The following is a 22,989-nucleotide window of genomic DNA, read 5'->3' on the forward strand; positions in this document are numbered from 1 at the left end:
TATTTAATATATTTAGCTTTATTTGCACAGAGACTGTATTATATAGCAGGAGATCAAAGGTGGAATTTTCCACTTTCAAAAAGTTTGGGATTTTGGAGTATTTCAGACTTCAGATTTTCTGCCGAGGGCATTCAGCCTATAATAACGTCTATTCTACCATGCTCCTAGTCAACACGAAAAGGCTGCTTGAGAAATGCAATGAGCGATGCCCAAGTCTCATTTCATCCTTCGTGTAGCACAGTGAGACTCAAAGATGAGAAGCCTCCAAAGGAAGCTATGCAGATAGAGAGGCAAAGATTTCCGGTGATTGTCAAGAAGTTAATCGGGTGCGGAAAATGACTATACATGCACAATGAAGCACAGCAAACTTCAGAATTGTGGCAATTTAATTTAACTTTCATTCCTTGATAATGATATATTTAACATAGATAATGTTCACTTACAGCATCTTTCCCCCGCTTTAACCCTTTAGGTAGTACGAATTGATGAATGCCCACATGGTAAAAGATAAAGCTGCTCTTGAAATGATTTGAATATTTATTGGTTTGTTCACAAAACAAGGAGTAAGCAACTACATGAGCTGCCACTTTAAGTGACCATGGCAGAACAAAGCACAATTATTTTACATGGCTATATTACAATTTTATGTTAGACACAACAAACCCAAGTTTTGATTTAAAAAAAAAAACAACAACAATAACAGTGTTCCTTTGGTGGTTGTACATTGTTGATACTGGAAGGTGTTTGAACACAGACCAACATGATCCGAGTAAGAGGCAAAAATAGTTTAAAATCACTTCCAAATCTTTTAACCTAGAGCATCCTCGTTAGCATTGTTTATATGTATTGCTATATTAGGCAGCTTGAATATAAGAAAATAGGCTTTAAAGTTAGATGGTGGCATGTTTTCTTATCTTGATTTTTAATTATGCAGAGATTATATTTGTTTCTTATCACCCTTTATCTGTATGCTAAAATTTTGTATCAAAAATCCACTGAATGCTTTTTCTTTTTACAAATACTGTATGCATCATATTCTTATGCCATTTCATAATTTGACAAGATGATTATTGCTCATGAGTCTGATGTTTAGAGGGAAAGAGCATTTAGGTTAAACAAGAAGAACATTAAGATGCAAGAACTTACTACATAGCAATAAAATTGATCTAAAACTTAATAAGAATTAAAAATAGATTCATATTGTGAAAGTACTGAAGACTCATAACTAATTGAAAATCGAAAATCTGGGGTGTCTTTTATATTGAAAAGTAGAAAATGGTGGGGAGGAACCCGTAAACAAGAACTGGGGTGACTCCTAAATGGAGCCCCTGTGGCATGCCAGGTCATTATTTTCCTTTCTTTCTGACCTCATTGTCGTATTCGGGTTTATTGTATTGTCACAGTGGATTTTGGCAGAAAACTGCATTCTTAGCTCATTTTCAACATGTGGCCTGGGTTACTAAAAGGGGGGAAAAAAAGGAAATTCTGTTATATTTTAAGACAAAGTTAAAACTCTTGGGCTCGATTTGTTCCCTGGTCACTCTGAGAACGCTCTGCTGTGTTCTGTTGAAGCCGACCCAGGACCTTTGCTCTGCTCTGACGCGCCAGTGACGAACGCTGGGCTAAGAATGGGACCCTTTCCCCCACGGGTTTCCTCCTACCCCACCTCGTTTCCTCTCTCTTGGAGTTCTCTTGGGCATTCTTTACACACTGCTCATCCGAAGTGAACCTACCACACTTCGATTAAGAATGCACAGTGAGGAGCGTTTTGCAGTCCCCGAAAGTGCTTTTGCCTCTAAGTTTTTTAAAAAAGCACCATGTCAAGCTCACCTTTCTATTGGCTATTTCCAGAAAAAAAAATATAAAAATTAGCAAAATAGCTCCAAGAGAGCTGGTTAGAGTAACTAGTTGCTACAACTTTAAGACATGGTATTTTAACTCTATCGTGCTGTGGACCGTTTTAACCACAGTGTGGCTGAAGATGCGCCTTGCTTCTTTGCCATGTGGACAATGCACCAGGCAATTCACATTCTGTCGCTTACCGGGTTCCTGGCATCCCTTTGTCATAAAGATACAAATGCTGGGACCTGCCCTTTGTTAAATCATCTACATGGAGTGCTTATAGCTAAGTATTTACAGGTGATGAAACTAATCAAATGGAAATCAAACTTCGGCTGTAGAAAGATATTTGAAAGAACCATGAAAAATTGTAGGTAGTGTTCTGTTTGGCGTTTTCCTTTCATGCCTGTGAAGGGGAAGTTCGGAAGTCTCAGTGAGAGCAGCTCACACATCCCCATTTTTTCCCTCTGTGACATTGCTCTTATTGGAATGTAAAGAACACAATGATCCTGAAACATCTAGGCTCCATCTCTTTCTTATACCCCCTTCTGGATCATTTAGGTGTTTGCAATGACCTGAAGCGCACACAAAGCACACTGATTTTGCATTTCCCATACAATTACAATTTCAATGGTGTTGACATCATGCACAAAACATTTATTAATGGATGTTTAAAAAAGGTTTCAAATGGAGTAGTTGAAACTATATTTGAAACTTTTTTTTTTTTTAACCGATGCCACACTTTCCTTTTCTCAGATTCCTGTGACTGGATGATAAACAGAGGCTCTGAGTGAGCTTGTTTTTAAATGTAAGTGGCATTCGAATACACTGGGAGCTTTCAAGAGCCATGTCGAAGTGCTGGCTAAAAATGTAAGTGCTCGTCCGTTTCATGGCTTTCCTAGGCTGTGAACAGCTCATGGAACACCAGGTGTTAAAAGTTACAGCTGTTAAAAATAATCCCCCTTATATTTGTGGAAGCCTTCCTGCAAACACAGTTTTCCATTGGATTTGGCAAAGGTTTTGTTTTGTTTTTTTTCTCTCTCTAATGATATCTGTCCAAAACAAGGATGATGAGACTGAGCGAATGAATATGCTTCCCTTCAAGAGGAGCTGTATTTATTGCTGGAACGGAAGTTGTCATATCCGTGATCATTAGCTTTGAACTTCAAGCAGGACTGCTTTTCCTCCAAGGACTGTTTTTCCTCAAACGTTTGGCACCAGCAGCACAGGCAGGACTGCACAAAACAGAACAACTGGTTATGTGTTTACTCAGTCACACGGTCACTACTCTTCGCGCTCTGACTCTTCTTGCATGTGTGGGGTTCTTGGTCCCTTTCTTCCCACATCCTCTCATTTCCCCCTTAAAATTGATGCAGTTAAGGCCAGCAAGATGGCTCTGTGAGTGAAATCATTTACTACTTGCAATCCTGATGAACTGAGCGTGAGAGGCAGAGCTCTTGGTGGAAAGAGAACAGATGCACACACACATACACACACACACACACACACACACACACACTGCAGAACTTGTCCACCATGGTATGCACACACTTATGCTCATACACACATTGCATTCACACAATAATAATAAATACAATTTTAAAAATGGAAAAGATGGCTGCCTTGGTGGTATGTGATGATTTTTTTCACAACTAAAAAGTACAAAGAAGAAGAAATAAACTTATGTAATTAACATTACTCAAGAAACATCCACTCATTTTTTAGTGTGTGCATGTGTGTGTGAGTGTGTATGTATGGGTGTGTACGTACTAATGCATGCACGCTGCCCTAGAGGCCAGAGGAGGATGTCTCTGCTGTTTTCTCTATTGTGCTCTCCCTTATGCCCTTGAGATAAGATCTCTCACTGGACCTGAAGCTCACTGCCTCTGTCCAGCTGACCGCTCAGGCTGTCTCTAGCATCTGTTTCCATCCCGTAAAGCAGTTGTGGCTGGCGTAGGCAGTCAAGCCTGGCTTTTTACATGGTGGGTTTAACTCAGATCTTCAAGCCTGCATAGCGAGTGTTCTTTCCCCTGAATGATCTCTTTAACCCCCAAAGTCAGTCTTAATTTTTGATACTTTTTTTCTCATTTACTTAAAAAAAGTTCTTAATGTGTGGCAACTTTGAAGGTCAAGCATTTCTCCCGAGAACAGAACTACTACAGCTGTACATGTGCTTGGGCTTATACGTTTATGTAACTTGTGTACATGCCCTGTTACGTGATTTTTGTCACTTGATGCAGACACAGGCCTCTCGCCATGTCCCTGAGTTTAATTTTGCCGTGCTGTTTTAAGACACATGCTGTTATCCAATGCCCTTTCAATATTATTATGCAATACGTTTATAAAGGGTGCAAGCATCTTGATTTCATTTTTTTTTCTACTTTTCACTGGAGTTTTAAAAATTTTAAAACGTTGTTCATTCTGTTGATTTTATGATAGACTATGAGTCTATCCTTTTTGTATTATGATAAACTATATGTTCAGAGAAACAGCAGGTTTTCTGCTCTGTAAAGAAAGGAGTTGATTTTTGATAAAAGTTCTCTTCTACTCCTAATGTCAGGGTTGTGATTGGACAAAGAAATTTTTAACTTTTGTAGTGTTTACAATGAAATGAATTTTGGTTTTCGAATAACGAAATACCAAAGACAATAGCTCATTCTCATGTGAGGAGAAGCATATTTTACTCGGTGTTGTATTATTGAGAGAATTAAAGGATGGATGAGTGCCATATTGCCAACATCTGAATGAGATATAATTACATTCTACATGGAGCGACATATTGCCACTATCTACAGAAGGTAGAAAAGTAGAAATGCTTTTAATCTTTTTATACTTGCTGTTCATGTGTGTGTGTCTGGGGGGGGGCTGTGATGTGTGTGCCAAAGGAAGCCACTGAGTGTCCTAACCTGTCCCCCTCCACCATGTTCCCTTAAGACATGATCTCCTACTGAACTAGGCTAGTATTTTCAGAGCCCCATCCAACCATCCTCTTGTCCCATTTGTCTATAGTACTAGAGCTATAGGCATGTGAGCAACTACATCTGATCTCGATCTCTCTCTCTCTCTCTCTCTCTCTCTCTCTCTCTCTCTCTCTCTGTCTCTCTCTCTCCCTCCCTCCCTCCTTCCCTCCCTCACTCACTCACTTCCCCCCCCCCTCTCGTGTTTTGAGACAGGGCATTGTTACATAAATCAGGTTGGCCTTGAAGTCACAGAGACCTGTCTGCCTCTGCCTTCCAAGTGCTGGGATTAAAGGCATCTGCCACTGTGCCCAGAACAGCATGCCTGACTTTTCACACGTGTTCTGGGGACTTAAACTTGTACCCTCCTGCAGAGCAAACACTCTCACTTGCTGAGGCATCTCCTAGCCCTTGACTTTATTTCCATAGCCCATAAGAAAAGACTTATTTATAACAGACATGGTAGCTGGACAATAATAAAACAAAGTCTACCAAAATCAGAGGGACAATGCATTCAGCTATGTTCCAATCTTACTTCCCTGGATGACACACATTATCAGTGCATGTGATTCTGTCAATCAGAGCAATTCCAACAGTATTGCTGAGTGGCTAAAGCATAGGTGATTAATGATAAGGATTTGCAAACAAATATTTACTATAGTGCTTTTTATACAAAAGTGATATTTAAAAATGTCATATATCTTACAACACAGGGAAATTAGCAATTTGCCAGTCTTCTCTAGATAGAAATATTAGTGCTTCTGAAAGCCTATATTTGATGCCAGACCACAGGAAACATTTTATTTTCGATTGTTCTCTTACCTTAAAGCAGTTTTTGAATCTTTTGCTCACCAAATACAGAGCGATTGGATTGATGCAGGAATTCAAAGAAGCCATGTTGATGGCAATGTAGTCCAAAACCAACAAAAAGCTGCAAGAAGCCCAAAATGTGTCTGTAAGAATTATGTTTCCTCAAGTATATATTCAATGTACACCTTTGTGTTTTCATGAAGAAAACCAAAATCCCCCACACCCAATGGTTTGAGTTTCACCACTGGTTTGCTAGTGCAGGTCGCTGTCTTTGCTTCTCTGCCTGCCTTTCTCTCTCTGTCATCTACTCCGCCCTCTCCTACCTTTACTTCCATATCCAGGTCTCCTTTTGGAAATACAGTTCTCATTTGGAAGAGACGAGTTTCGGAAAAGCAAGGGTTTGCAGGCATCATGAAGATCTGATAGTATATACAGAGGTGTATATATGGATCTGATGCTTTTCGTTTTGCCATTCACTCATCATTTGACAACCCTGTGCCTATAGCCCACGGTTTTCTTGCATCCCTTTTACTCATCCATCTAAAGCAGGGGTGAAGGTAAAATTGTGAGTCTTAATGGTCTCTAAGGATACGAAAATCATATTCTTTCTGCCTGTTCGGAGGACTGACGGGGAGACATCTGAATGGCAATTACATAATTATTTCAGCTTTTTTCTTCTCTTAAAATTTAAGCTAGCATTTGGATCAGTGAGCTCCATCATAGAGTGATCACACGTGTCCTCACACGTGACTCCTATTCACTCCCTTTCTCAGCACCTTCCCCTCCCCTCTGTCTCATGCTTGTTGGTCTCCCTTCTCCCCAATAGTCACCGCTTTTCATGGCACATGTGTCCCCATTCCATCGTATTCTATCTTCCTTACCTCAGAAGTTCACATCGGTGTGGATCATTCTCGTCATAAAGAGTGAACTTCAGAATCCTGCTGAGGTGAAGGGGAAGCCAGCAGAGGGCAAACACGAGAACCAGGCAGAAGACTGTCTTGGCCACTTCTCGTCTCTGAAATAGGACCAGAAGCCCTTATAAAGCCATTGGTATTCACAGCACATACTCTCCCCAGACAGGATATCTCATAGTATTTACCAAACCAAAGACTCAGGTCAGTGAGCATCCAATTAGACAGCGTGAATGAGAATTAAAGTTGTTAGGGATTCATCTTTAAAAAGTAGGACTTTGGGGTGGGTGGACAGATGGCTCAGCAGCTCAGAGCACTAGTTGCTTTTCAAAGGACATAGGTTCGATTCGCAGAACTCACATAGTGGCTCTCAACCATCAATCACCTCAGTTCAAGAGGATTTGATGCCCCTTGTGAGCTCTATGGGTACCAGGCATGGGGTGCAGATGGGTGTAGGCAAAACATTCATCCAACATAAAATAAGTCTAAAATTATATATTGTACAAATATGCTATATAAATGTATGAGTATGTGTGTGAGTGTGTGTGTGAGAGGTGTGTGTGTATGTGTGAGTGTGTGTATGTGTGAGTGTGTGTGTATGTGTGTGTGTGAATGTGTGTATGTTTCAGACTGGACAAGGTGGTGCAGGTCTGTAATCCCATCATTTGGGAGGCAGAAGCAGAAGGATCTGATGTTGCAGGTCATCCTTGAATTCAAGGCTAGCCTGGGCTACCTGAGTTTCTGTCTTAAAACAAAACAACAGCAAAAGGTAATGGTTGTCCTTAGATCCTTTTAGGTAATAGACTTAGTCTCTGAATAATTAATACAAAATGCCTTTTTATTATAAAAATAGCAAAATGAAGGAAGAAAGTGAAAGTGCTCCAGTGTCCGATGTTAGTTAATCACCATCCTCACCACTGTGAGGATGCCACCATCATCACGGCCACGGCTCACCAGGTCCTTGCGTTCTCTTACCTGCTTTAAGAGGTCATTTAAAGCGATCTGCACGCCACTCTTCTTTCTCAGCATTTCACAGGTCATCAAGGTATAAAAGATTGCCGTAATGGCTAGTGGCAAGCAGAAGTAGAAACTGAACAGCCACCAGTCTTTGGCTGTCTTATAAAACTATAGGGAAGAGAGAATTTTTATGATTAACATCTTCTTTTTTTTTTAAAAAAATAAAAACCTTATATATCAAATGTCAACTAAACACGATGTAAGTTCATAAAAGTAGGATGATTTTTGTAACACATCTTTCATACATTTCTTAAGCTATATCTATTAAACACAGAGCTAAAGCCCTGCACTATGTAAAATGACATTACTGGATATATTTCAATTCTTTGGGAAAGTATAGTAAGATTTAAGCAAAATTCCTATGGGAAGATAAAACAATGGATGACCAAATACCTCAAATTTTAGGTACTATTGGTGTTAAGTATGTAAACCCATCACAGTGTTTGGGTGATGCTTTCCCTTGCTACTAAGAGTATTTAGTGTGAGAAACGGGTGTGAACAGATCTGCCCTAGCCACTTAGATCTGTGGCGTATACATGTAATGCCAATTTAGAAAATGCTTGTGTGTTTTATCTTTCCTGTGTTCCTTTCTGCTGCTACTTTTTCAAAACATCATCCATGCAGCTCTATCCACGCTAGAAAGGATTTTATGTCCCAATGTTGTGTTCCCCTTTTAGTAAACAACAACCTCATTCTCCATTTTACTTCTGCGTTTGCCTTTGTTCTTTTGCTTATTATTGAATGCATAGTTCATAAAGTTTATATGAGCTTTGTCCATGTAAAATAAAAAAAATGGTCCAACCCCTTTTGTACTAACCATTTTCTGTTGAAAAAAAACTTTTTTTTTTTTTTCCAAGACTGGGTTTCTCTGTAGCTTGGGAGCCTGTCCTGGAATTTCCACGCTGGCCTCGAACTCACAGAGATCTGCCTATCTCTGCCTTTTGAGTGCTCAGATTAAAGGTATGCGCCACCACTGCCCCGCTGACAAAACTCTTGTACTTAGGATCTGTCTTTTAGAGACTAATATCCCCTTTCTTTCCCTATTTTCTTATCAAAAGTTCTTTAATAGATAGCCAAAATTATACATATATTTATTAATTATATAACATATTTTATATTCAATTATAAATTAATATACATATTAACAATGTAGGTATGAAGGGACAGGTTGGTATTCTAAATCCATACTATTAGGTATCTTCTATTTAAACATAGCTTAAACCATCTGTTTCTCTGACAATGTTGGGTTGTCTTCTGTAGGTTATACAACAGTGTCTATCTTCCTGGGACTTTAGTTTCAAAAGTTATAAAGCCACAGCTGTTCTTGTAGGAATCTGATTTGTCTGGATCCCTGCTACCTAGGGTATTCCTGGAGAGGTAATTACCCTGATTCTTGCAGTGGGGTCACTAGTAATGCTTAACCTCACAGTCTTGGGATCCAAACTCTTAATTTATGCCAAAGGTAGTCATAAATCAATAGCTTACCAAGGTGGGGAACTAGGGGAAATAGTTAAATATTTATAAGGAAAGTGCAGGAAGAAAAAGCAAAGTACACTTACCTGCATGAAGGCTGTTTTCTGAACCGGAAGAAGCAGGCAGACCCTTAGAGGCTTGTCTCTGTAGTCTGTCTTAATCACATCAAAACCTATGGCTTCAGGGACAGCCAGAACCACAGAGACAACCCAAATTAAAACAATTTCTACTGCTGTCCATTTTGGAACTCCAGTTTCTTTAATTCGACTCCAAGAAGCAACAGCTCGATATCTGAAGATGTAAACAGAGTTATATTTTAAGCAGGTAGAGAGCTTGATTTTATTGAACTGCGCAGCTTACCCCCTCCGTAACATAGCAGTTATACGGTGTGTAGGATCTCCTTGGCCTAAGAACGGACTCTTACCTGTCAATACTCAGAGCGCATAGACTTAGCACGGTGATCCCCACAGAAGCCTTCTGTACGAAGGGCACGAGCTTACACATCTCCGATCCAAATGGCCAATCTACCACCAGCAGCTGCGTAGAGGAGACATGAAGTTCTGTTAGCGCGGCTTTCACGAGGCTGCATCTGAACTCATTGCGTGGTGCAACAGGCAGAGCAAAGGACTACCCTTTGAAAAGCACCGGTGACCATACGTAAAACAGGAGACTATGTTCAGGATAACACAAGCGCAGCCAGTTTGTGAGGTCATTGTGTGTGGACGGTGGTTTTGTCAGGGTCTCATCAGCTAGGTCCATGACCTCAGTTGCTTAATATTCCTTTAGAAAATAGAACTTGCATATTTCATAAGCCTCCAACCTTAGGTCATGACCATGTTAAAATATGTTTAGTAAACAAAAAGGAAAATGGTTTCGTGTGGAGAAGACTGGACTACCCTTGTGGGCAGCACTCTGGAGATACTCAAGGTCTCCTCTTATCAGCAGTCAGTTTACTTAGCTAACTCAGCCAGAGGAGCCACACGGCTCCCTGAACACACTAGGTGTCTGCCCACTGTAGGGTATTTGGCCTATGCCATTCTCTATCCCACCGTCTTCTCACAACAGAGAGGCGAGCCTTCTCTCACCTCCTTCAGGTCTCGCTCAGATCTCCTCTCCCCACAGGACCTACCTAGATCACACTGCTACTCTAGCTACTGACCAGGCCTCCTCTTTCACCCTCCTCCCGGTTTCCTTTTATTATGGCTCTTCCTCTTACTGCAAATAAAAAAAAAATATTTTATTACTTGTTTAGCTTTGCTGTCTAACTCTCTGGAGTGTGAGACAGTATGAGTTCCTCAATTGCTTCCAATGGTGTCTGACACACTGCAGGAGCTTGGCAAATATTCATGCTGCTAAAACACATAGATACTGAGCAAAAGGTTGTGGTTCTTTCTCTTTCCATATATATGTGTGTATTTCCCTTTATCGGCTTCAACATCTACTATTAAACATAGCCGTTTTCCTTCTTAGACACTGGGTGCCCTATATTGGTAATTGAATCTCTTAAGGTAGACATCTGGATCTAATAGTTGTGATATTTTGAAAGTAAAGAAAAATATTTATAATCTAATGGTTTGAAAAACTATTTTTTTTTTAAAATAACCTTACAAAAGTGAGATCTTTTCTGAAACACCATTGGCTATTTCTGCCCTTTCACTGATTGTGATACTCTGATGAGCTTGCCAGGCTTGGCTGATTGTTCTGTAACCTGCATGGGCACCACAGGCTACAGCGTGTGTCTCATTAGCATTGAGATGGGAAGAACGAACACAAGACAGGTTTGATTTCTAAACTGGTTTTGAACAAGTTACAGACACATGGAACAAAGGTTGGGAGACTTTCTACATATGTACTCTATGTAGGGGTTTGGAAATGTACAGGGACAGGCACATTCACAGTAAAGGGTGAGCCAATGCAAGATAGTCATTGGTGTCAGGGAGGTCATAGGAGTGGTGGGGTCTGGGTTCGTCTCTGTCTGACAAGCATCATGTGCTATTTGTTAAGGAACTTCGAATAGAAAATTTCCTTAATTTTTCTAAAGAAGGCAGAAATTGCAATTTTTATATGAAATTGCATAATGAAGAAAAGGTTTCAGTTAATTAACATTTAAAAGACAATATTATATGCCTATTAACTAAATAGATTCTACAACATGTATTACAGCTTCTGTATTAGTCAATCGACGCATGATTAGTTAATTAATTTAACCAATGTTTACTGAGTATTCACTACAAATATTATTCTAAGTACAGGGCAAACTACTGGTTCCAGAGCTTACATATAATGAGGGAGATAAAAATATATCAGTACTTGATATGATGTTCAACAGAAGTAGCCCAATCATGAGAGGTGACAGGATGTGAGGTATTTTCTTGATAAGCTTCTCAGTAAGATCTCTCTGAAGAGATAACAGGTAAGTGTAGAGTTGGCTAAAGTAATAAGGAAACCATCCCCGAGCATGCTCGGAGGACAAAAACAAGCCCAGGAAACTGGAGGGAGAGCAGGAAACCCTCAAAATTGGAAGTGGGTGACTAGCCAAAGGAACAGCAGCTGAAGGTATAAGCATTTCAATGCTTGATCAATAGTATCCACTTGCAATGCTCTAAACAGGAAACTGTTGCAATATTATTTTTATTTTTAATTTTTTTGGTTAATTTTTAAAAGTCAACTTGCTGCTCAGAATGTGGTCAAGAAAAGAAGGACTTGTACCAAAGTGGTTGTGAGTGAAATTAATAGATAAAATAATACATGTACCATTTTCCTTATATAGATATATATGTTTATATATGCATATGTGTGCATGATATATATAAAACCAAAAATAAACTAAACATGTCACATGTGATTTACAAGCTTAGTTTTCAGAATTGTACAGTGCTGAATGGTATACCAGATATTCGTTGGTGTTGAGAATTCTGGAAATCTTGATTCCAGTAAAATTTGTGATAAAACTCGTTTTATCCCTGTGACCTCTCATCTTATATAACCCACAGTCATGGCTGGAGGGGATTTGAGGTCTTGTCCTCACCCTTCCCAGTTGTTACTTTCCTGGTTGAACTTCCCCAGAGCTTCTACTTCTCTACATTTTTAGTTTGTACTGCCTATTAGGCAGCCCGACTCTTGGGCTTTGTATGAAACTACAGTGAACCGGTCAGAAGTAGGGTCATCATGGTGGGTTGCTTGGGACATTCACACCAAGTCAAACACCAGAGGAAGTCAGGGGTGCTGTTCGTTCTGGAGATTTCTCAAGATTTTCTTCTCTTCGGGAAAATGTACCTTTGGCACAAAACCCTTTCGAGTAGTGAAACTTCTAAGCCTCAGTGCGCTTTTGATTTGAACCACTTGTGTGAGCTACCTCAGCACTTTGAGAGTTCTCTCCTTTTTTCCATTTGTATTTGGTTTCTCAGGTTTCAAGCACGGGTACCATCAAGGAGTCTTGCTTTGGGAAACTCCGAGGAACTGCTGGGCTTACTCTTTTGTTCTTCTGCAGGAGTTGCTGTTTTGTGTTGTGTGTTTTGTCTATCTCCATGTCTTAAGCAACCCCAGTTTAGTCCTAAATTGCAGCTTTCAGTTGGAAAGAAAATGACCTCTCTTTGCAACATTGTTTGCTCTCAGAGGTATACTTCATGCTCTGGAGGAAAATGGCTAAAAAGCAGGACCCTCGGCGCTCTCCATGCCCCATAGCTACTACAATTGTTTTACAAGGTAAAAGGAAAATAAGAAGTGCATTTTGTAGATGCATTTACATTATTTTATTAGAAAGAACCTGATAGGTGCAAATGCATAGGTTTGCTTCAGTAGGTACCAACCCCTAGCCTATCCTCCTCACGCAAAATAGAAAGATGAGGAAGTAGCTTATGTCCTAATTCACCTATTTCACCAGGGCTGTGTCTCCACAAGTTTTCCAAATAGTGCTGCAATTGCTCTGCCCTAACTATCTCTCATTTGCGCTGATACTCAGGTTTTCATGAACATTATATTATCGAAATAACCCCAGCTGCTCATAAGAAAGCAAGACAGAAGAATGGATATGCTATGTATATATGTATATATATGTGTGTGTGTGTATATGTGCACTGATATATATGTATATATATATATATATACACATATATGTATATCATATGATCCAACAACACTCCTGTTGGACCACACGCAGCTGGAGATTTCTAGGGCAGAATCCAAGTGAGATGTAAACAGATTGCTGTGTCTTTAAAGTTACACAATGCCCCATTGATAGACCCTCAACAGAAGAAAAGTTGAATCATCTTCAAGTATAAGAGATGAAACAAAATTATTAGGAGGATCCTCAGAATTTATGAGGTGCAGCTATTGGGCATAGCAGTGGTTCAGAAATTCCAATCTTGTGGTTCCAGAAAAATAATATGACTTTGATCAGCCCACGCCTCCTGAGATAACAAGAGAATGTCAAGAAGTGCATGGTACCTTAAGAACTTGCATCTCACACGGAGTGGAAGTTGCTCTTAACTCTTACAGCAGCAGAGGTCTGGCAGAGGATTTGAAGAAATGCCACAGAAAATGTGGCAGCACTCACTCAGAATGTTACAGGGGAAATGAAAAGGGTTGTGACAAGCGCCAAGAGAATGAATAAAAATGACCCTTCCCTGGGTCACAATCAGTGCCCTTCAAGCAAAGAAGAAGCCATGGGAGGGACTGAAGACTGTCCTAAACTGAAGAAGACACAAGAGTGGAAAAACAAGACGATAGCCCCATCAACAAGGACAGAATTGGAAAGAATTCCCTTTCCTTCTTTTTTCCATTTTATTTATTTTTAAATTTGTAGTCTTGCTATATATTAATTGTACAGAGTAATGGAGCAGACACTGATATAGCTATATGTGTATAGATTGTACATTCACCACGTCTAGACATTTCTAATCAGGACCCTCTTCCACCCATTCTCGTAGATCAAGTCTCTCTGAATTCTTCCTGCCCGCCACTTCCCTTCCTCATCTCTCGTTCCCACTATACTATCCTATAAACCTACAATCTTTACCTAGTGGTTTCTATGTAAGGGCTAAAGGGGTTGTTTTGTCATAGCTCAGGAAGTATGTAAAGTCATAATGTCATCAGGAAATGACACACTTCGAGAAGGACATAGTCTGCCCGAAAGACAGTGAAATGAACCATACTGTGAAAAGAATGACTTCAAGAATCCGCCAAGAAGCCAACTGGACATGGAATAAGGTGTTCCATACTACTTTGTATCAAGTAAGAGTAGCACCTAGGAACAGGATCCAGTTGCAACCATATTAATGAACACAGGAGAGATTACCCAGCTACCCCACTAGGGAGAGACTTGACACTAGAAAGGGAAAGCTCAATCACTGGCTATTTAAATTAATCATGCATGCACATGTATGTTTGTATGCACATCTCCATATTGGAAGGCATCAGATTTGCTTGAGCTGGAGTATAGGTGGTTATGAGCCATTGCAGGTGCTAGGAACTGAATTCAGGTCCTCTATAACAGCACTCAGTGTTCTTAACTACTGGGCAATCATTTTTGGCCCTATTTAAAAAAATCTTAAATGAGGACCTATATTCTATTCATGAGTTTGCTTCCAACCAGTTGTTCCCAAGGACATGTTCTTATCAGTTTGAGAACTGAGACTAAGTTCTCAAGTCCTAAAAAGAAAAATGACCTATAGTCTTAAGCCAGGGCAGAAACTAAGATGTTCTGCTCACAGCCCACTTGGATTTTAAACATGTAGTGGTTAAACCTTGAAAATAGCACACCCCAGTCAGGTTCACCCCATCACAATCTGATGAACAACCAACAAGAAGACAAGCAATGTAGTCATAGACATTTAAAATTTCTCTTCAAAATAATTTCTTCAGCAGATAACGAATTGAGACTATCTATGATTTCAGCTTCTTTATTACTATTTTAATTAATTTTTTATTGCTGTGAAGAAACACCATGACTGTGACAAATCTCATAAAGAAAACACTTAAATGGGGTGGTGGTTTACAGCTCCAGAGGTCCAGTCCATTACCATGATGATGGGAGCATGGCAGGGGCAGTCAGATGTGATGCTGGCTACAACTTGACCAGAAGGCAGCAGGAAGTGGACTGAACGTCACACTTAGTGAAACTTGAGCAAATACCACAAAGCCCACCCCACAATGACACTCTTCTTCTCAACAAGGCCACACCTCTTAATAGTGCCACTCCCTTTGGGGGCCATTTTCTTTCACACCACCACAATTACTGACACAGATGCTTGTCTCCAGGTATCTTTCTCTATATTCTTTTTTGTTTGTCTTCTGTTCTCTTCGGAACTAATCAATATATTTTCTCTTTACATTATTTCTTTCCCAGTCTTGAGCTCATTTGCATCGGTATCTCTTTGATCAAGATCTCCTAAAATTTGGCCTAGGCAGATATGTTACTGATTGCTGGATATGTCATCCAAAATCCCTCTCGGTTTAAGGCCATACTTATTTCTTGGTTTTATCTATAACTAATTTTCCATGCTTTCTAACTTTATTGGAGTATCTGATAGACTAAAATAGCTATCCAAAGTGACAGTCCAAGCAAAGAGAACTACCCAAGAGGCCATGTATGACCAGTCATTTATTTGATGTATATGTTTGCGTGTGTGTGCCTGAATGTATGTATGTGTGAAATGGTTCCTGTGTAGGCCAGAAGATATTAGATACTTTTGAAATAGAGTCAGATGTGATTTATTGGCTGCCTGATATGGGTACTGGAGTAGAACCTAGTCCTCTGAAAGGGCAGACTGTGCTCTTAACAACTAACTCGACTCTCTAGTTTCAAACCGTTTTTTTTTTTTTTTTGATTCCTCCATAGAGAGGCTATAGACCCCGAGGATAGACGTAACCTGATCCTGTTTTACAATAAAAAAAGTTGGATTATATTTTCCTTTTTCAATAGAAGTTCAGCTAAATTTTGTGTAAGGCAAAACCAATATTAGTGGCTCTGTCTTTTACCTTGATAAGAAAAGTAATTGCACTCTTCTTTGTTTGACCTATAGAGGACTCCATATTCACTATATTCAGGGTCCACAGAACTCCTATTTTATACCTTTAAAGGTCAGTTTATCGGAAGACATATATTACTATAGCTGTAAAATGTAGAATAATTGAGCTGGAACCCTCTTCCCTGCAGACCAGCTTTCAAGGCTGGAAGGAGTTTCTGGGGGAGAAGTGGAACACTAGACTTATCTAACAGTGAACGCTAAGAACTTGAGCACCGAACTGCCAAGCAAGATGTGCCCACGTGAGCACAGGGCAGGATTTTTATGTTGATAGCCAACTACTCTAGATGCTTGACTTAGTTACCAGCAAATCCAACAAATAAAATATCGACCAAATGTTCAAAACACTGTGGTTATAGTCCCCTATTTGACTTAATCTGTAAAGCCTATATAAGGCTAAATCCTATAGCTCTGAGCGTAATTTGCATAATCTATGGATCATTCTGTGCATTCCAATGGGCACTTGTTTATAGGGGTTTAAGGAACCCCAGAGTGGTGGACACGTCTGGGAATAGAGAGACCTTGTTTTGAGATATCTGGCCTCTTTCCTTTCACTGGTTTCAAGAAACTAAGGAGGGCTGGGTCATTTCTCTAAGACCATTCTCATGATTTGGAGATTTTATATATATGTATATATGTGTGTAATTAAAATTTTAAAATTACACATATAATTTTTAAATATATATATTTATATATATGAGCCAGGTAGTAAGAATTTTTGGTGTAAGATGCTAAGAGTTGGGGTATTCATGGAACTTATGTTGAGAATAGTGAAGCCATGTAGATGGGAAACTCTGGGCACCTTAGCGCCAATCCAGCTGTAAACTCAGATCTAAAAAAATTGCTACTTGCTTTTGAATAAAAAGAACTCAAATGGCTAGAATGGCACTGGTAGACTGTCTTCTATAAATAATTCAGACAATAATACTTTGTCTAATCATTCTCTTTGACTACAGATGAATCAGAAAAATGCAACGAAATTAACATTTGCACATTTCCGGCAAGGTGCCAGGTGTTTTAGGAGACACTTCCTCATTTATTGTATTATTGATTCTTCATGACAAACTCAAGGAACCCTATCTCCGCAATTCCCATTTTACAGAAGGGAAGTCTGAGGCACTTCGACATTTATTAGCTTGCTATGACAATTACATACATATCCACACAGTTTATGGTACAGCTCCCTCCCAAAGATCATGTTTATTTTCCTCCCCTTGGTTGAGGTTAGGCTTACTAGACTCCTCATAATGAATAAAATATGGCAATAAGCAAGGCATGTATGTTTCTGAAAAGCTGATAAAAGACTAATGATGACCTTGCCACTCTCTTTGGATTTACTTGATGCAGAGGAGGCCAGCTGCTTTGTTATAAGAATACTCAAGCACTTCTCTGAGAGGCCAACATGGCAAGCTTTGAGGTCTCCTAAAACAAAGGAGCAAGGTGGTGACAAGTGTCTGAGCCAGCAAATGCTTCGTCAGCGATTCCCGAAAGCGCAGGGTCATCCAGTCTCTTGAGTGCACCCTGGTGAAAACCCACACTGGAGTCTCTCAACTGAGCTGCTTCAAAATTGCTCATTGCCATGGGACAAAAGAACATGGGCTTTACTGTCTAAGTCTTAACACTGTAGGACGATTTGTTCTTCTTCATCCTAACCCTGTCTGGCTCTAGTTAACATTTTACGTAACAGATCCACACCTGCACCCAACTGCCTATCTCTAGATGCTGCTTATAACCACGCTGATATCCGCCTAACAGTCTTTACAAAGCTGGCCTTACAGAAAGAGCAGGTTTAGATGAAATAAAACTGTTTGAGGGAGGGGGACTTGATTGGGGGAGGGGGAGGGAAAGGGGAGGCGGTGGTGGGGAAGAGACAGAAATCTTTAATAAATAAATAAATAAATAAATAAATAAATAAATAAATAAAAACTGTTTGGAATTCCATAACTGTGTGTGAAATATCTATCTGCAGCATAAGACTGTGTCCTAAGCGTGTAATGATGGTTAGCTTTAAATACCTATTTGATTGACAGGCATTGTGGGATGTGGGGGGCTAACACAACCTTAGTTTAGAGTGAAATGGTATGTTTGTTATCAGGATTAAACTCAGGGCTTTGCTCATGTGAGGTAAGCACCTACCTCTGAGGTATATCTCAGGCCCCAAATTAACGTTTGAATCTTTGGATTAATAAAGTAGATTGCTTTCTGCACTGTGAGTGAGCATCCTCCAATTTATTGAGAGTCTAAATAGAAAAAGGAAAGTGCAAGAAAGAAGAATTTATCTCTTTCTTTCCGATCTGCTTAGACTTCTCTTGTTTTCTGTGGAGCTTGAACTAGCAATTAAATCAATGAGTCCCTTGGAAGGCAGGCTGTTGGGCTCAGATGGAGACAGACTACCCTGTTCCAGCTTGTAGATGGCAGACAGTGAAACTTCTCAGCTTCATAATACCATTAGTCAATTTCCATTCTATATATGTCATCTGTCTGTCTGTCTATCTGTCTGTCTGTCTACCTATCTATTATCATCTGTATCTGTCATCTATCTCCCATCTGTCTGTCTATTTCTATCTATCTATCTATCTATCTATCTATCTATCTATCTATCTATCTATCTATCTATCTATCTATCTTCATAATCATCATCTATCATCAGTATCATTATCTACTATCTATCACTTTTCTATCCACTCATCTGTTTATTCCAATGATTTTCTTTCATATCATAGTCAAACATTTGGGTGTTTTAAATTTTTCCCTTCTTTTGCAAACTGTCTCCAAATACTTTAATACTGCCCCCTTGTAGGTGGGTAGAGTCATAAAAAGAATTAGGAGGTGTGAGTGTTCAGGCCAACAAGGGGGAGGCATCCTGACCAATGGAAATGAGCTCTTCCCTGTGTCTAGGATCTGTTTTTAGTTTGATATTATTTTTGGCTCAGCTGAGACATTGGGCTATTGCTCTTCATACCACTGGGAGGCCTGCAACACAACCTCTGACCCATGGTATCACAGAAGACAGGCAAACATAAACTGAAACCCTAAGAGTGCTGTTCTAGTTCAACAGAGAGATAGTTAGGAGCCTAATCATAACTGAGTGATTACTTCTCTCCAGTCTACAGATGTGAAGGGAAGGGGGATGCAGAGAAGAGAGCATTAATTTTCACCGGCCTTCAGTATCTCACACTTTCTTCAATTCCAAACTGGCAGCTGTTGCTCTGAGAGGCCAAAGAAGAGAAAAGAGTGCACCATATTGTTGCTATTATTCTGTAGTAAGGAAGAGAACTTCAGATGGTCTCTAGTACTCTTCCTCTACAAAGCCCCAAACAGACTTTTAAAATGGCATGCTTGGTCCTTCTTCGCTATTTAGACATTACCCTCAAGCTATCTAACCCAAAAAGGTAAAGTCAGAAGGTTTTGTGGAGACCCAGCCAAGTCAGTTGCTCTCTGGGAGGGTCTATGTCCCCTGCTGGTACTCAGTGTAGTCAGTCATTCACATGGTCTCCAGTGGTCATCTCCGGAAGTCAGTCTTTGGGGCTTGTTGAAGTTGCGGAGACGTCTACTCTTTTGACACTTGAGTCCTTATGGAAAACCAGTGAAGTTTTTCAGATATTTACTTTCAACCAAGACAAAGCTTTTGAAATCTTGTGAGTGAATACGTTTCGATATTTTTAATCATATGTGGAAATTCCACTCATTCACCAATCATTGGGCACTGATACACTCCAGAGAAAGAAGAAGCAACTTCATTTTAAATGCAGCAATTGCTTAATTAATTAATTGCTTAGTTCCTATTTTTGTTTTTATCTCATGGTTTTACCCCTTTAATTGCATAATTTAAATTTTTTAGCTGATGTTGAAGATGAATCAAATGTGATTTGAAGAAAAAATATCACTCTTGGTCTGAAGACTCAGTAGAAGGAATGCAAGCTTAGAATGGTATGAGGTCCTGGGTTCAAACCCCATCTCAAAATGCAATCTAGCATGGTGTGAGGTCCTGGGTTCAAACCCCATCTCAAAACGCAACCTAGCATGGTGTGAGGTCCTGGGTTCAATCCCCATCTCAAAACGCAACCTAGCATGATGTGAGGTCCTGGGTTCAATCCCCATCACAAAAGAAAAAGAAGAGGGTCAATGTGTCATTTCTACAGAAATTAAACTTACAGCTACTTTTAAAAAAATCGGTTTGGATCTATAACATCTAACAGTCATCATGGTGGGCCAGTGAGCAACAACTCTTTAGCTGACACTGGTTTCCACTTCATTTTGTCTTAGTTAAATAAAACCCAATGGCTTTTGTTGGAGATGTGTCCTGCAAGCACTGCACTGTGGTGTTTATTTGACAAAATGTTTGTGCTGGCTTGTTTCCCCTAAGGCTTGCATGCTGATTTCCCAGCACATTTGCTTTAAGTGATCGAAGCAAACGAATAAACAGTAAATGGAAAATAGATACCACCAGGCCGATTGTAAGAAGCATACTCCGTAATCACCACTTTTGAGTCTTCAATTTACAATCTTGTCTAAGCTTAAAAAGCAAAAGGCATGAGTACCCACATAAGTTATTTTAATATCAACTTGCAATATTATTTTTATATTGCATAACTGTTAAACTTTTCTAACAGGATCACATGAGCAGGGAACAAACACTCTCACTAAGGTTATTAAACAAATGCTAAACCACTTCAACAAGCTTTACATTTTTCAGTTCTCCTTTTAATTAAAAATTACATTCTTATGGTAATTAAATGGGGCGGGGAGAATGTGCTAATTCCCAGCTCATACCAGAAGGAATCAAACCCCCAAAGACAGGAAATGCCAAAGCGAATCATCTTGCACAAAGAAATGCCCCCTCCCCTCATTAACCACACACATCACTTTCCTTCCTACAGTTTTCAAACTAGGAACGCCTGCTTAGCTCTGAGTAAAAATTCCTGTAGACTGTTCTATGACATCTAGCGTGCCCAGAACTGTGCCTGGCACATGGTGGTCACCCACTGAATGGTTGTTGAACAAAAACAAGTGAACACATGACTGGCTTTGACCATGAGACAGAAATTGAAGCTAAGCGTTGCAATAGTGCTTCCATCCTCATCCTTTCAATACATTCTTTGGAGAATGCAGAGGATGGTCCTTTTGCCTTTGTGTCTTCTACTGAGCTGATGGGGTTCTCTTGCCTTAGGGCTGGGCTCTCTGGGATGAAGGCTTGGTGGAGAGCTGCAGTCTTGTTGAGCTCTGACTTGCCCAGCTGACAGGAAGAGGTGAAAGGTAATCCTTCTCCCCCAGCTGTTCTCCCGCTGCAGACCTGTCAAGGAAGTGACTGACATGAAGCAGACTCTGTTGCTTCTCCCTGCTTAGGGAGATCCTGTGTTCTCCTATGGACCAGAGATTCTGGTGCACATGGATGGTAAGAGATGATTTCTAAGAGGACGGGTTAACAACCTGTAGAAGAAACAGCCAGTCGCTTCTGTTCCATGAGCTAGGAACATGTCTTTGAAAAATCCTGGCATTATATTTCCAAACTTTGGGAAAGGAAATCTTTTTCTTCTTCCTCTTCCTCCTCCTCCTCCTCTTCCTTCTTCTTCTCTTTTTCTTCTTTCTCAGTTTCCTTTAGCAGATAAGTCTTATTTTGGGAGATGTTTGAACCAGTGTTTTAATAAGGTTGGACAGTCTCATTCAGGGACTTCCATGTCTGAACTGCTTTTATTTATACACTGAAAGAAGTTACACTAACTTTCTAGTTAAGTCCATAGCATTTAAAATACATATATACTGTACCCATGCCCTCAGGGACAAGCCTAAATTAAAAGGTCTTAGCATTGAGCAAAATGAAATAGTCTCTTAAACATTAGGTTATGTGGGCTAGAAATATGTGACCAGATATGGTACCAACTGGTGCCCCTCAGTGCAGCACTTAAGTGATTCCTGCAGCTGTGCAAAGCAGAGACCTTGTTTTATCTATTCACATATCACGTGACCAAATAGACTGCTGGCTTTGTGGTGGTAAATAAAGTGCTGGTAACAAATCTCTAGAAACATCAGACGTAATACTGAAACTGTTTCTTAGGAGATATTCAAATTTACTTAAATATATTCTACTATTACCACCAACATGAAATGTATTTCTAAATCTCTAACAGGCCAGGAAAGAAATGGATTGCCTGGTCTATGTAAGACATTGGATTTGGTCCTTAGCATGACAAAAGAAAAATAAAGATTACCACTGTCCCATTATCTGCACTTAAAAGCATAACCACAATTTGTGTTTAAAAGATTTCTTGACACATTATGTATTTTTAAGAAATTCAGCTAAGAGAAATAACAAAACCATTGGGTTAATTTATCTGAGTTGGACCTCCTAAGAAGATCCCCCACAATGCCTAAAGAGACTGGAGAATTGAAGTTCTTATAGCCACAGGACTCAGAATGAAGCAGAGACAGAACGAACATGGCAAAAGATTGTAGGTCGTTTCATACCACAGTTAGGCCCAGCACTGCTGGGGAATATCTTGTGGGACACTGATAATCTTCTCTGAGATGTCTGAATTCTACAGAACCTAAAAGCCCTTTACAATCCCCCAGTGAGGGGAAGAGGCTGTGTACAGTGTAAACATTCTGAGGTTAGTTTGTCTTCTTTCTGGAATCCATAGTGAAGCTGAGGCAGGGAGGGGGAGCAAGAGCCCCAAACAGGGAAGACTTGCTTGGGAAAATGCTTCAGTCAACTTGACTGATAAACTTTTGACTCAAGAATGAGCATGGTTTCAATGTCCTTTATTTATGGCTAGAAACCAAATATGAGTGAGAACATCCCATGTTCCTCTTTTTGGGTCTGGCTTACCTCACTCAGGATGGTGTTTTCTATTTCCATCCATTTGCCTGCAAACTTATAATAATTAGGGTTCTTAGAGAAGCTAAATAAGAAGGAGAACCCAAAGAAAATCATATAGGCATCCTCCTGAATATTAAACT

General features: G+C 39.8%; 1 protein-coding gene across 1 annotated transcript in view; it reads right to left on the bottom strand.

The window, feature by feature from the left end:
* Nucleotides 1-514: 514 nt before the first annotated feature.
* Nucleotides 515-22,989, bottom strand: part of Ednrb (endothelin receptor type B) — a 29,782-nt gene continuing 7,307 nt past the window's right edge. Inside the window, exons 2-7 of the mRNA XM_050144614.1 lie at nucleotides 9,432-9,544; nucleotides 9,094-9,298; nucleotides 7,493-7,642; nucleotides 6,488-6,621; nucleotides 5,619-5,727; nucleotides 515-3,074 (exon numbers count right to left, since the gene is read on the bottom strand). Of these exons, the coding sequence (XP_050000571.1) occupies nucleotides 2,940-3,074; nucleotides 5,619-5,727; nucleotides 6,488-6,621; nucleotides 7,493-7,642; nucleotides 9,094-9,298; nucleotides 9,432-9,544 (846 nt within the window). The 3' untranslated portion in view covers nucleotides 515-2,939. The remainder of the gene's footprint in view (nucleotides 3,075-5,618; nucleotides 5,728-6,487; nucleotides 6,622-7,492; nucleotides 7,643-9,093; nucleotides 9,299-9,431; nucleotides 9,545-22,989) is intronic.

Source organism: Alexandromys fortis, unplaced genomic scaffold, assembly GCF_014885135.2.
Source record: "Alexandromys fortis isolate MF-2015 unplaced genomic scaffold, M_Fortis_MF-2015_v1.1 scaffold_43, whole genome shotgun sequence".
NCBI lineage: Eukaryota > Metazoa > Chordata > Mammalia > Rodentia > Cricetidae > Alexandromys > Alexandromys fortis.